This window comes from Symphalangus syndactylus, chromosome 8 (assembly GCF_028878055.3).
Source record: "Symphalangus syndactylus isolate Jambi chromosome 8, NHGRI_mSymSyn1-v2.1_pri, whole genome shotgun sequence".
Classification (NCBI taxonomy): domain Eukaryota; kingdom Metazoa; phylum Chordata; class Mammalia; order Primates; family Hylobatidae; genus Symphalangus; species Symphalangus syndactylus.
The window spans coordinates 112,878,179-112,893,090 of NC_072430.2; the positions used below are offsets into that span (position 1 = coordinate 112,878,179).

The following is a 14,912-nucleotide window of genomic DNA, read 5'->3' on the forward strand; positions in this document are numbered from 1 at the left end:
TGTTACTGTTTTGTTGAGGATAATAGTTTGTGGTTTCCTTTTCTTGTCATGTCTTTGTCTGGTTTTGGTATTAGGGAACTCCTGGCCTCATAGACTGAGTTAGAAAGTATTTCCTCTATCTTCAGGAAAATTTTGTGGAGAATTGACATAATTTATTTCTTAAATGTTTGGTAGAATTCACCAGTGAATGCATCTGGGCCTGGTGCTTTCTGTTTTGGAAAGTTACCAGTTATTGATTCAATTTCTTTAAGAGAAATAGTTCTGTTTCGATTTTCATTTCTGATATTAGTACTTTGTGTTTTCTCCCTTTTTTTTCTTAGCCTGGCTGGATACTTACTGATTTTATTGATCTTTTCAAAGAACCAGCTTTGGCTTTGTTGATTTTCTCTATTAACTTCTTCTCTAATCTTTATTATTATTTTTCCTGTGTTCACTTTGGATTTAATATGCTTTTTAACCCCTTTGTTCCCCAAGGTGGAAGCTTAGATGATTGATTTTAGGTCTTCTTTTTAAATATATGCACTTTGTGCTGTGAATTTCCCGCTAAGCACTGCTTTCTGTTGCATTCCACAAATTTAGATAGGTTGTATTTTCATTTTCATTTAGTAACAAATATTTAAAAATTTTTCTTTATATTCTTCTTTGACTCATGTTATTTGTTTTACAAGTGTGTTGTTTCATCTCCAAGGATTTTGGGATTTTGTAGCTGTCTTTCTGTTAATGATTTCTAGTTTGATTCCATTTTGGTTGTTGAAGGCAGACATTGTATGATTTCTACTCTTTTAAATTTGTTATGATGTGTTTTATGGCCCAGAATGTGGTGTGTTTTGGTGAATGTTCCATGTTACTTGAGAGGAATGTGTATTCTGCTGTTGAATTAAGCAGTCTATAAGATGTCCATTTTATCCACCTGATTAATGGTGTTGTTGAGTTCAGCTATGTTGTTATTGATTTTCTCTCTGCTGAATGTGTCCATCTTTGATAGAGGGGTTAAAGTCTCCAGCTATAATAATGAATTCATCCATTTCTCCTGTAGTTCTATCAGTTTTTGCCTCATATATTTTGGTACTCTGTTGTTAGGAGCGAGCATACATATTAAGGATTGTTCTGTCTTTTGGAATATTGATTTCTTTATCATTATGTAATTTCCCTTTTTATCTTTGATTGCTCTGAAGTCTGTTCTGTCTGAAAATTAATATAGTTACTTCTTTTTTTTTTAGCTTTTTAAATTAGCGTTAACGTGGTACATCTTTTTTTTATTAGTGTTAACGTGGTATATCTTTCTCCATCTACTTTTTTTCATATATCCTGTTTTGATTTCATTTGAAAATTTAAAAATTAATTTTTAAAATTGACACATAATAATTGTACATATTTATGGGGTAAGCAGTGACATTTTGACCTTTCACTTAGTTTTTAATCTGTATGTGTCTTTGTATTTAAATTAGGTTTCTTGTAGACAATGTATTTTTGGGTCTTAGTTTTTGATCCATTCTAACCATCTCTGTCTTTTAGTTGGTGTATTTAGACTATTGACATTTAAGGTAATTACTGATGTAGTTAGAGTAATATCTGCCATATTTGTTACTGTTTTCTACTTGTTGCCCTTGTTCTTTCTTCCTGTTTTTGTCTTCTGTACCTTTTCCACTTTTATGTATTTGATTGAGCATTTTGTTATTCCATTTTCTCTCCTTTTTAAAGGATATCAGTTATATTCTTTTTACTTTTTTTAGTGATTGCCCTAGAGTTTGCAATGTAACTTACAACTAATCCACATTTACTTTCAAATAATACTATACTACTTCACAGGTAATGCAAATACCTTATAACAAAATACTCCCAATTTTTCCCTCCCATCTGTTGTATCATTGGCATTCATTTCACTTACATATAAGCATGCATACATACATAATTGAATACATTGTTGCTATTATTTTGAAGAAATAGTTATCTGTTACATCAACTAAGAGTAAGAAAAAGAAACGTTTTTACTTTAACTTATTCCTTCTGTGATGCTTTTCTTTGTGTATTAATAGATCTAAGTTTCTGACCTATATCGTATTCCTTCTCTCTGCCTTTTCAGCATTTTTGCAAGGCAGGTCTACTGGCAAAAAATTCCCTCAGTTTTCATTTGTCTAAGAAAGGCTTTACTTCTCCTTCACTTTTGAAGGGTATCATCAGGGTACAGAATTCTAGGTTGGTGGCTTTTTTCTCTCAACATCTTAAATATTTCATTTCGTTCTTTTTGCTTGCATGGCTTCTGAGGAGAAGTCAGATGTATTTATTATCTTTGATACTCTACAGGTAAGGTTTTTTTTTTCTTTAAATAGAGATGGGGTCTTGCTGTGTTGCCCAGGGTGGTCTCAAACTCCTGGCCTCAAGTGATCCTCTTGCTTTGGCTTCCCAAAGTGCAGGGATTACAGGTGTGAGCCACCATGCTTGGTCTTTAAGGTGGTTTTTTTCAAGATCTTTTTCTTTATTTTTGACTTTCTGCCATTTGAATACACTTAGTTTTGCCTAAGTGTAGTTTTTTGACATTTATCCATGCTTGTGTTCTCTGAGCTTCCTGGACCTGTGGCTTGGCATCTGACATGAATTCGTGGGAAATTCTCAGTGATTATGGCTTCAAATATTGCTTGTGTTCCTTTCTCTCTTTCTTCTTTTTTTTGGTATTCCCATTACATTTATATTATACCTTTTGTAGTTGTCTCACATTTCTTGGATATTGTTTGTTCAGTCTTTTTTCTATTTGCTTTTCAGTTTTGGCAGTTTCCGTTGAGATAGCTGCAAGTTCAAAGATTCTTTCCTTACCTCTGTTTAGTCTACTAAGAGCCCATCAAAGGCACTCTTCTTTAATGTTATGGTGTTTTGATCTCTTGCATTTCCTTTTTGCTTCTTTCTTAGAATATCCATCTCTCTGCTTATATTATCTGTTCCTACCTGTTGTTTACTTTTCCCATTAACACCTTAGCATATTGATTATAGTTTAAAAACAATTGCTAGACTGATAATTCCCACATTCATGTTGAGCCTGTTTCGGATGCTTGTTCAGTGTCTTTGAACTGTGTTTTTTGGTTTTCATCATGCCTTGTGATTTTTTGTTGAAAGGTGGACATGCTGTACTGGGTAAAAGGAACTATGGTAAATAGGCCTTTAGTGATGTAGTGATAGGATGTAGGGGGAGGTTAAGTGGTCTCTAGTCCTGTGAGTCACTCTCATAGGTGAGCCTGTGCCCCTGAACTGTAAACTTTATCAGGGCTTCTTGTTTTTTTCCCCTTAGGTGAGACAGAATGGCTGGAGGGGGCTGGAGTTGGGGACTTTTCTTCCCCCATGTGGAAGGCTAGAAGGGGCTGCGGTTAGGGATTTCCTTCTCCCTGGGTAGGTTAAGCTCTGATATAACTCCAGCAGGTTAGGCTCTGGTAAAATAGTTTCTCCTCAGGGCAGGACATGTTATGAAGAACAGAATGCTCTGATGTATTTTTAAGTTGTTTATTCTCTCCCTCTGCTGGAAGCTAGAAGCCGGAGGGAATTTTTCTGACATTCACTGTGAGGATGTGGTAGATCTGGAAGTGAAACTCCCAAAAGCATCCCCACTACCCCCATGACTGGGTTCGCCTAGAATTTGTATCTCTGGTTTGTCTACACTGAGCTTCGAGGAATCTGTCAATTTGATTTTAGGTTTTCCTACCCTAGTACTGGTTCCCATGGAGGTTTCTGCTCCAGTGAGTTGTGATCCTCTGTATCTGCTTGTCTGTCTGCAGTATTTGGAGCAGGATTTGGCTTGTGACCTCACTTCTCTGATGGACCTAAGAACAGTTGATGATTTTTCTCTTTGTTCAGGTTTTAGTTGTTGAGATGGAGTGAAGATGCTCACATGCTAGACCAGAAGTAGAAAGTTCTATTTTTTACTTTTGAATACTTAAGTGTTTTTCCTCAGAACAATCATGTTCTCTTACATAACAAATTTAGGAAATTGTAACAGTGGTAAATTTCTATTATGTAATATACTGTAGGTATTCTGATTTTGCCAATTGTCCTAATAATGTTTTTTTGTACTGATTTCCCCCCAATCTGTGATCCAGTTCAGAATCATACATTGAACTTATTTGTCATATGTCTTGGTTTTCTTTACTCTGTAACAGTATCTTAGTCTTTCTTTGTGAAGAGGATAGACCAGTTGTTTAGTAAAATGCCCATCAATTTAAGTTTATCAAAAGCTTCCTATGATTAGATTTGGGCTGTGCAGTTTTGGGGCAGAAATACTCCATGAGTTCTACATCCTTCTCAATCTGTTATGTTACAAAGGACACAATACAAGTTTATCCCATTGGTGGTGTTGACTTGATCTCTCGCATATTGGGTTTCTCCACTGTAAAGGTACTATTTTATCCTCTGTAATTAGTAAGTAATATGTGGGGGAGATACTTTGAAACTGCATGAATACTCTATATCTTACTACTCTTTCATCAATAGTTTTAGCATTCATTTATGATACTTGTTGAAATGCAATGTTATTATGTTTGCAAAATGGTGATTTTTCTAAGTCTATCTTTGCTTTTACATTTATTAGTTGACATTCTACTCTGAAAAGCTTTCCCTTGTTGGAGAGTTTTGGATGGAGTGTGGAAGGATGACATGACATTTTTTTTTTTTTTTGAGACAGTCTCGCTTTGTTGCCCAGGCTGGAGTGCAGTGGCACGATTTCACCTCACTGCAACCTCTGCCTCCCAGGTTCAAGCAATTCTTGTGCGTCTCCCACTAGCCTAGGATTACAGGCACCTGCTAGCATGCCTGGCTAATTTTTGTATTTTTAATAGAGACAGAGTCTCACCATGTTGGCCAGGCTGGTCTCGAACTCCTAACCTCAGGTGATCCACCTGCCTCGGCCTCCCAAAGTGCTGGGATTATAGGTGTGAGCCACCACGCCCGGATGAAACAGACAAATTCTAAATATATTTTGACTGTAGAGCTAATAGGATTTGCTAATCAACTGGATGTAGGCTTCAACAGAAAGACATCAAAGAGGACTCAGGTCTTTGACCTGAGCAGTTGGAGGGGTGGAATTGACAGCTGGGAGGAACAGTTTGGTTTTAGATGTGTTGAATTTGAGATATCTTCTAGACAACCAAGTGAGATGTCAAATAGTTGGATATGTGAGTCCAGAATTTAGGGGAGGGCTACACCCTAAAGATATAAACTTGGATGTTGTCATCATGTGTATGGTATTTAAAGCTATGAACTTGGATGGAGATCATCAAGAGAATGAGTGTGAAAAGGGAGGAAATAAGGACTAAGGACTGAGATTGGAGAAATCAAGAGAAACCAGAAAAGGAGATGGGGAGAGGCCAGCGAGGTGACAGGGAAACCAGGAGGGTATTTACCTTATTAGTCAAGTGGAGAAAGTTTTTCAAGGAAGGGGAGTTATGCTGCTGATATGTTAAGTAAGATGAGGAGTGAAGACTGACTACTGGATTTAATGACAACATTGGTAATCTCGATAGGCAGTCTCAGTGGGTTATTTGGGGTTCAAGAGATAATGGAAGAATTACTGGAGATTGGAGTTTTGCTGTAAAGTAGAGGGAAATGCAGCAGAGGGATGTGGAGTCAAGAGATGGCTTTTTAAAAAGATGGGGAAAATTATAGTATTCCTGTTGGCATGTGTAGAAGTGTAGGGATACCTGTGCTAATTTACAATGTATCTCCATGTGTTTTGAATTGATGCTAAGATTGATGTGTTTAGGAAAGATGTAATTTAGTCAATGAGCGCTGTCTCTAAATATAATTTTAATCAGTATTCTTGCTACTAGCCTATTTATTAGAGCTTTTGACAGTAAAATTGACTAATTTTCTTTTATTCTTGTTGCCACTATATTAGAATATGTGCAGGGATGGTTAAAATGATAGAGAAGTAGAATGTATGGATAATGCACCCATTGGAAAAGAGATTAAGAAATAATAGCAAGCTTTCACTAAAACACTATGCCAAGAAATAACCAATTATTTTTAAAAATTGTTTATCAGGTATTTGATAGCAGTGGTTTCCTATTAACTGACACTTTGCTAAACCTGTGAATACTTTAATTATTTTAAAAATATTTTCATCTTTATACTGGGGAAATATTGGTTTTTCAATTGACACCTAATTGTAGGTGGCAGCCCTGATACATATTAGTCGAGCTACTTTAGGCAGATTACTTAATCCCTTATTCTTGATTTCTTTATCCGTAAAATAGAGCTAGTAATACATATTCCATAGGATGCTGTGAAGATTAAATGTGGGAAGATACAGATACTGCCCTAATGAATGAGTTATGTATATATATAGTCTAACACATCATAGGTGCTTTTGCCTTTTATCCTTTATGTGGAAGCTAAAATTGGGTTTAGTTTTTTTCTAGATAGAAGCCAACTAAATTTCTAGTTACCTTTTCTTTTAAATAAATTAAAGGTTCTTTGATGCTATTGGTATTCTACTTCTAAGTCATTTGTTTGGTAACTTTACCAAGAGTCAAAATTAAAGATATGTATGAATACTGATACTATGAGAAGAAACAAATTTCTTGTAATGTTTTTACTGACAAAATAGCATAATGTAATAATATTTGAGGACAATATTTTAAATATAGGTCTACTAGTGAGAAGAAAGGAATTCTTTTTTGGTCATAACGTTTTGCTTATTTGGGTGTCAAAATTGGTGTTCCCTTCATCAGATTGATTGCATTGCAGATATTTAACTATAAAACCTTCTTAGTTCATGGGCTATACAAAAACAGGAAGAAGGCTAGATTTGGCCTGTGGGCCATAGTTTCCTGACCCTGATCTGCAAGATTATTTCTGCATTTAATTTCATTCTTTATATTTGTTATTTAAAAAAAAAATCCACTAACTTACAGCATTTTAACAAGACTTTGTATCTATTCCCTTTGAAATATTACTAATATATGAGCTATATAATTATTTTCCTGTAATCTTTCCATAACTATTTTCTTTTAAACTTATTTCCAAGTAATTTTAGACACACATAGAATTGCAAAATATAGACTTACGTAGAGTTGCAAATATCGTACAGAGAGTTTCTGGGTATCCTTTACCAAATTTCTTCCAATGATAATATCATGCATAACCATCATAACTGCTTTTAAAAGTACCCTTAACATTGGTAAATAAGCATTTATTTAAAAATGCATTTTCTCTGTAATTCTATTGAAGAATTTACACCTGTGATTTCACTTCTTGTTTTTATTTCCAGATCAGCCAGCATTACTAACCTGTCACTGGATAGATCTGGTTCTCCTATGGTACCTTCATATGAGACATCTGTCAGTCCCCAGGCTAACCGAACATATGTTAGGACAGAGACCACTGAGGATGAACGCAAAATTCTTCTGGTACTGGTCCAGTATCTTTGACCCATTGCTAGTTTTGAGCATAGAGAATGTTTATGTGACTGAGTCTTTTTTTTTCTTTTTGAGACAGAGTCTTGGTGTGCTGCCCAGGCTGGGGTGCAGTGGTGTGATCTTGGCTCCCTGCAACCTCCGCCTCCTGGATTCAAGCGATTCTGGTGCCTCAGCCTCCTGAGTAGCTGGGATTACAGGCGCATGCCACCACACCTGGCTAATTTTTTTGTATTTTTAGTAGAGACGTGGTTTCACCTTGTTGGCCAGGCTGGTCTCAAATTCCTGACCTCAAGTGGTCTGCCCACCTCGGCTCCCAGGGTGCTGGGATTACAGGTGTGAGCCACTGCACCCAGCCTGTCACTGAGTCTTTTTAAAAATAATTATAAAAAAAAAATTATATAAATGAAATAGCATATCAGTTAAACAGAAGTGCTTAGCTTCAGTTTTACTAGGATCACCTGAGAGATGGGTCAAGTATTCTATACTCATTGCATTAATATTTTCTTTTCTTTCTTTTTTTTTTTTTTTTTGGAGATGGAGTCTCGCTCTGTCGCCAGGCTGAAGTGCAGTGGCGCGATCTCGGCTCACTGCAACCTCCGCCTCCCAGGTTCCAGCGATTCTCCTGCCTCAGCCTCCCGAGTAGCTGGGACTACAGGCATGTGCCACCACACCCAGCTAATTTTTATATTTTTAGTAGAGACGGGGTTTCACAGTGTTGGTGAGGATGGTCTCAATCTCCTGACCTCGTGATCTGCCTGCCTCGGCCTCACAAAGTGCTGGGATTATAGGCGTGAGCCACCGCGCCTGGCCAGTATTTTCTTTACCCTTTTATCTGGTAAAATCAGAATTCAGTTACCTATGCAATAAGAGAGCTTAACTCGTAGGTCCCATATTGCTATTTAAGCTTTGAAGCATGTTTGTTATATACATGTAACACTTTTCAGACATTTAATACTGTATGTTTATATGAAATAATCAGTTGCTTATTGAATTTATCTGTGCATAAAACACTGTGTTCAATTCTAAGAGTGACTCAGAGAAATGGAAGGTATGGCTATGTCCTCAAGCTTATAATTCAAAAGTAGAAATAAGAGCCAGGTGTGGTGGCATGCACTTGTAGTCCCAGCCACTTGGGAGGCTAGGGTGAGAGGACTCTGGAGGCCAAGGGTTTGAGGCTATAGGGTGCTGTGATCATGCCTGTGAATAGCCACTGCACTCCAGCCTGGGCAACATAGCAAGACCTTGTCTCTAAGACAACAAACAAACCAACAAACCCATAAAAGGTAGAAATAAGATCAGTGGGAAGATCCTTAATAGTGGAAGTAGTAATACTTTAATAATAAAAAAGTGTCAAATAAATAATATGACCATATGTCATGTAAGAATTCAAAAAAACAGAAAGCTCATTACTAATGAGGGAATCAGAAAAAGGCTTAAACTAAAGGGCTTGAACTGGACCTTGAGAGATGGAATAGTTTTGTATAGGCAGTGAGGAAAGTGAATCTTATTTAAAGGTGTGAAGAAAGATATAGAGGTAAGAATAAGCATGACATTTTCAATGGCCAGAAGTAGGATTTTTTAATTGGGAGAGAGTTTAAGTAGGAATCGGGGGGCAATGAGAAAGGAAAGTTATTTGGGACTACCTGGTGGAAGGCAATGAATTCTGTACTTACAGGTGTAGATTTAAACCTTTAGTTGCTGAGGAACATTCAGAATTTTTTTGAGCAGGGAGTAATTTACTGAAGCTCTTCCTTTTCAAAAACTCATCTGTCAGTTGGGTACATGGTGAGAATCTGGTGGAGTGAAAGCCTCTAGGAACAGTTACCTTAGGTTAGTGTGATTAACTGTTGTCTCCCTCTGCCTTGCCCCATCTCCAAAGAAGAATACATAAATAGGAGATTGATAATATGTGCCATTGACTGAAAAAAGAAGTATTTGGAATAGTTGGTTTTCAAGAGAAAAAGTTGTGTTTGGAATTAGATGAGCTGAGTTCAAGCTGTTCCCACGTATATGTCATTTGTATTAAATTGTGTGAGTTAGCTAGCATAAAGAAATCCAACTTAGGTTTCCTTTTATGAGTCTAAAAATCACAGGAAAACATCTGAAAAGGTATATAGCATTTTTCTCAAGAGTAACTACTTGCTGTTAATGTGATTGCAGGACAGTGTGCAGTTAAAAGACCTGTGGAAAAAAATCTGCCATCACAGCAGTGGAATGGAGTTTCAGGATCACCGCTACTGGTTGAGAACGCATCCTAACTGCATTGTAGGAAAGGAATTAGTCAACTGGCTAATCCGAAATGGGCACATTGCCACAAGGTATTCTGATCTTAGAAAGAAGGTTTCAATATTATTTATTTATTTTGAATGAGAAAACATATTTGAAGATAGTAAGAATTACAGATTTCTTTGTAGAGTTAGGGTGCTCTTTGTTTTATGTAATTGGTGGTTTAGGGTGCTAATTACTTAACTCTCCTCCAATCTGAGTTTTAACCAGCAGAGAACAGATGCAAGGAGTACAAGGAGCCAAATAGGATCTTAATTTACCTTATTAAAAGCAGAAGAACTCTCTAGCAAAGCAGGATTAGAGAATGTAGCTGGAACCTAAGGCCAAAGAATTCCCCATCTACTGTTCACTAATCTAGACAGGTCGTAACCTGTGTTCAGTATTTGATCCATAAGCTATGCCTGTCGGGTCCTAGCTTGCCTCACAAATCATTTATAAAAAAGAGTAACAGACAGGTCCTGCTTTTCAAATACACGTATCCCCTAGCGTTTACTATTTTCTCAGATTAGCCACTCCTCTTCTCATGGGAGGAAAAAGATACGTAAAGAAGTAAAGAGAGAAATAGCTTTAGGCAGTAAAGCCCTGGTTGCAATTTTGGCTGTATATATATATATATATACACACATATATATGTATATATACACAAACACACATTTTATGCCTGTGTCTGTAATATTTGGTATTGTCTTATTAAAACTAAGCTCCTTGAAGGTAGGAGCTTTTCTCAACATTTTTAAATCTGTTAAGTACAGGGTTGTGCATGCATTGAATACTCAGTCAATGCTTGCTGTTATTAAAATTAGGTTTTGTTAGGACTGCCTTACCAGTAGTTTCTTCTCCTTTACTATAGTACCTGGAAGAATCTTTTAGTTTGCTTTAACTCTCTCTTGTTTTATCCTTTACTTATCCAAGGGCCATTTGAAATTCTAACTCTGATTAGAACTGAAAAAAAAAATATTTTAAGGTTGTGTCTTATCTGGTACTTAACTATTCTGACTGACTTTTAAAACTTTTCATTTTTGTGGGTCTTGATTCAGGGCACAAGCTATAGCAATTGGACAAGCAATGGTTGATGGACGTTGGCTGGATTGTGTTAGTCATCACGACCAGCTTTTCAGAGATGAGTATGCGCTGTATAGACCACTGCAGGTACTTTTCAGTGTTTACTGCCAATTAGAATGTAGCAAGCTTATTTTATAGTCTTTCTTCATCAGTGGGAATAAAAAGTAGTTTACTAGAAGATAATTTTTTCTAACATTTTTTCCTGCTGTTTGAGGAAAGTTAAAACTTTTTTTACTTGATAGGCAGCAGTGAAGAAAAAGCTGCCATTAGAATCAAACATTTTATTGTTTACTTTAAATTTGATCAGACAATAAAAAAGGAAAAAGATAAGAATCAAACACTTTTTTCAGTTGGTGTGGTAGTTCTTAAATTTGGGTTTATGGTCTTTATAGTTGCTTATTTAACTTTAATGGTTTTCGGTTTTATTATGCCTATGTTTTTAGAACTGAGAGTATAAATAATAAAATGAAAAATTTTATGGCATCTATTGAAATCATTTTGACTGTAGAACTATTGTGTAACTAGTGATGATGGCTGGGTACGGTGGCTCACGCCTGTAATCCCAGCACTTTGGGAGGCTGAGGCAGGTGCATCACCTGAGGTCAGGAGATCGAGACCATCCTGGCTAACATGGTGAAATCCCGTCCCTACTAAAAATACAAAAAAATTAGCCAGGCATGGTGGTGGACACCTGTGGTTCCAGCTACTTGGGAGGCTGAGACAGGAGAATGACGTGAACCTGGGAGGTGGAGCTTGCAGTGAGCCGAGATTGCGCCACTGCACTCCAGCCTGGGCGACAAAGCAAGGCTCCATCTCAAAACAAACAAACAAACAAAAAACAATGGTATACTGATGAATATATATTTTTTTACTTTAGGGAAGTGGAAATTATTTAAAGATATAACTTCAAAAAAACATACTTTCACTCTTGGTTTATGTAATTTGATACAATATATAGGTTATATATACACACACATATATAAACATATATATACATATACACACACAGGCACACACACACATATATATATATAGCTGACCATTAAGAGTTAGGGATACTGACCCCCTGTATAGTTGAAAATTCACGGATATTTGACTTCCCTAAAACTTAACTACTAATAGCTTACTGTTGACTGCAATCTTTATTGATAACAGGCAATTAATACATATTTTGTATGTTGTGTGGATTATATACCATATCCTTACAATAAAGTAAGCTAGAGAAACATGAAGAAAATTATAAGGAAGAGAAACTATACTTACTATTGATTAAGTGGAAATGGATCATCACAAAAGTCTTCATCCTCATTTCATGTTGAGTAGGCTGAGGAGGAGGGAGGAAAAGAAGAGATTGCTTTTGCTGTCTCAGGGGTAGCAGAGGCAGAAGAAAATCCACATATAAGTAGACCAATGCAGTTTAAACCCTTGTTCAGAGGTCAGCTGTGTAATGTTTAGTAACACCTTTGTGAACTAAAATTGGAAAGTCAATGGTTAGAAGAGACAAATGACTCCAAATATTGGTGTGGTATGATTGATTAAAAGTTATTTTCCAAGATGTGTTCTGGAGAGAGTTGCCCCAGAGCTAAAATAAATTCTAAGCTATCTTCACTCTCAGGACTAAGGCATGAAATGAAACACTATAAAATCTGTATCAAAAAAATGTTTTGTTCTTAATATACTACTTAAGTCTTCTAGTTAACGAAAATTACAATTTTAAAGAGTGGAATCGTCAGTATGATTCTGGTTTATAAGTTGGTTTTTGTTAATTTGTTTATTTTTATAAAATTCAATTGTTAGGTTCATAGAAATATTGGACTACAATTTATTTATAGTGTGACAGCCTCAACATTGTTGCCATTGAGGGCCAATTGCTTGGATCCTGTCTTCATCCTTTCAGAGTACAGAATTTTCTGAGACACCTTCTCCCGACAGTGACTCAGTGAACTCCGTGGAAGGACACTCTGAGCCATCCTGGTTTAAAGACATAAAGTTTGATGACAGTGACACAGAACAGATAGCTGAAGAAGGTGACGATAATTTGGCTAGTGAGTTTAACTTTCTAACATTTTAGTTTTGATGGGTCATTACTGTGTATGTATGATAAAATGATTATCTTGTTTGTTGAAATAATTCTGCTTTATAATTTATGGCTCCAACTAAATGGAAACATCTGATAGCAGTCTTTGTCTTAGATACAGTATTTTCTTAAACCAACTTGTTAGACTGACATTTCTAGATTTTACCATAGTCTATAGTTTGCAGCAGCTTAAAAATAACTGAACTAATAATATGGCAGCAGACAACTTTCTCATCTCTTCACTATGATATCAGACTTTCTCTCTGCAGAACCTCCAATATATTTCTTCATTTTAAAAATTGATTTTATATTTAACTTGTTCAAATTTTATTAAGTCTACACAGAAGTACATGAAAATACTGTATCCATTTTGGTATTGCACATTGGGCTTGTATATTAAAAAAACATTTTTCTCCTTTCCTCCAATACCCTGATAAAACCCATTTTTACTCCCCTCCTCTCCCTATATTTCTTTCCCCTTCCCAACACTAAAAGATTCTGCCAGTCCTAGCAAGCGCACATCAGTCAGCAGTTTCCAGTCCACAGTGGACAGTGACTCAGCCGCTTCTATCAGCCTGAACGTGGAGCTGGACAACGTGAACTTCCATATCAAGAAGCCCTCCAAGTACCCACATGTGCCCCCTCACCCTGCTGACCAAAAAGGTAGGAGGTAGTCACCATCTGGAATCCAAACACAGGCTGGACAGCTGGGCCATAGGATCTCATGCCAGCCTGTCCTTCTGGCTTCCTCTGTCCCACGTGGCTGAGGGGATTTGGTGTGGGTTTTGTTCTACCCTTTCTCATTTCTCCCACACCTCCTCCCCATACCTTTTTTGGTTGATTCCTTTTATTTCTTGTTTTCTCCCTCAGCACCACCATGCCCAGTGTAAAGCTTGTAGTCTTTAAAAGGAACTACATCTGACTGCTCTTCCCATAATGTGCAACTTCCAAGGTGGCATTTCTTTGCATTTATAACATGGATGTTCTGCTCTATTCTTTTCTCTTTCTTCATTTAACATTTTAAAGCCTATTTGCCTTTGCCCTTACCCAGTAATATAATATTTCACTAAACCCATTAAGATGCTTGAACTAGATTGGGGGAAAATCATTCACACATTCCAAAATATCTCCATAATAATTCATACTGCTTATTATGTATATTCTATATTTATTAAAACAATTTCTTCTCTAATGTAAAATGAATTCATTATTTTTAGCTATCTTATTTGATGCTTTAGTCTACTGGCTCAAAAATAATAGTGACCATATTCAAAAGACATTTGGTGTAAAAGGAGAAAGAGGTAAACATTACTAAAATCTAACATAGCAGCACATAAGAAATGCCTGTTTTTAAAATGGATGATGAGGTTTACTTTATTGGATATAATTAAAAGCCAATTTAAATTATAGTCCTATCATAGGATTGTGTAAAAGTGAATAAAAAAAAATGCACGAGTAAATAAATAAATGTGGGATTTCATTATGTTGTAATAACTGAAAAATCATTATTATAAAGACGAAGCACTTTGTTCCATGATTTTACCTGGAGTTTGTATTTTAAACATATAACTGTCTAAAGTGGAATTGTCTCCTTACTTAGATCTGAAATGCTTGCCTAAGTTTTGCACACTGTATTTTGAGCCTAAGAATATGATCAGAAAACAGAAGCTTTTGAGCCAAACATTTATACTAAAATGATTTGATACAAGTTTATATTTCTCCAACAAATTTCTCATAGTTGTCAGTAGTAGCTATTATCAAGATGTGGCAAAATGGTACTTAAGAGTTATAGTAATAAAAAGGAATATGTTATTTAAAAACAAGTAGAGAAGGTGTGTTAATGAGACTTGACTACCATTGAACACGAGTAAGATAGACATCTTTATGGAAATCCTCAAAACAGAAATTGGAAGAATGATGGAGAATATTTGGGTGAGTATGAAAGGACGGAAAAGCAGATATGACACTTGTGTGAGAATTAATTATAGATGGTGGTCACATGGAGGATATTATGAAGGTTTTGAATATAAACTTACAGATGTGGGTCAGGGGCACACAGATGATGAACATCTGTTCTCTGGACACATCTG

General features: G+C 36.2%; 1 protein-coding gene across 11 annotated transcripts in view; it reads left to right on the plus strand.

Annotated features, from left to right (window-relative positions):
* The window catches only part of PIKFYVE (phosphoinositide kinase, FYVE-type zinc finger containing), a 92,126-nt gene that overhangs the window by 25,586 nt on the left and 51,628 nt on the right, over positions 1-14,912 (plus strand). For 8 of the 11 annotated variants that reach the window (XM_063645008.1, XM_063645011.1, XM_063645009.1 and 5 more), the window contains 5 exons: positions 7,250-7,388; positions 9,558-9,715; positions 10,721-10,832; positions 12,643-12,790; positions 13,318-13,485. In XM_063645008.1, the coding sequence (XP_063501078.1) occupies positions 7,250-7,388; positions 9,558-9,715; positions 10,721-10,832; positions 12,643-12,790; positions 13,318-13,485 (725 nt within the window). Of the gene's footprint in view, positions 1-7,249; positions 7,389-9,557; positions 9,716-10,720; positions 10,833-12,642; positions 12,791-13,317; positions 13,497-14,912 lie in introns of those variants that run through there. The other 3 variants (XM_063645010.1, XM_063645006.1, XM_055290422.1) reach the window with 2 other exon arrangements.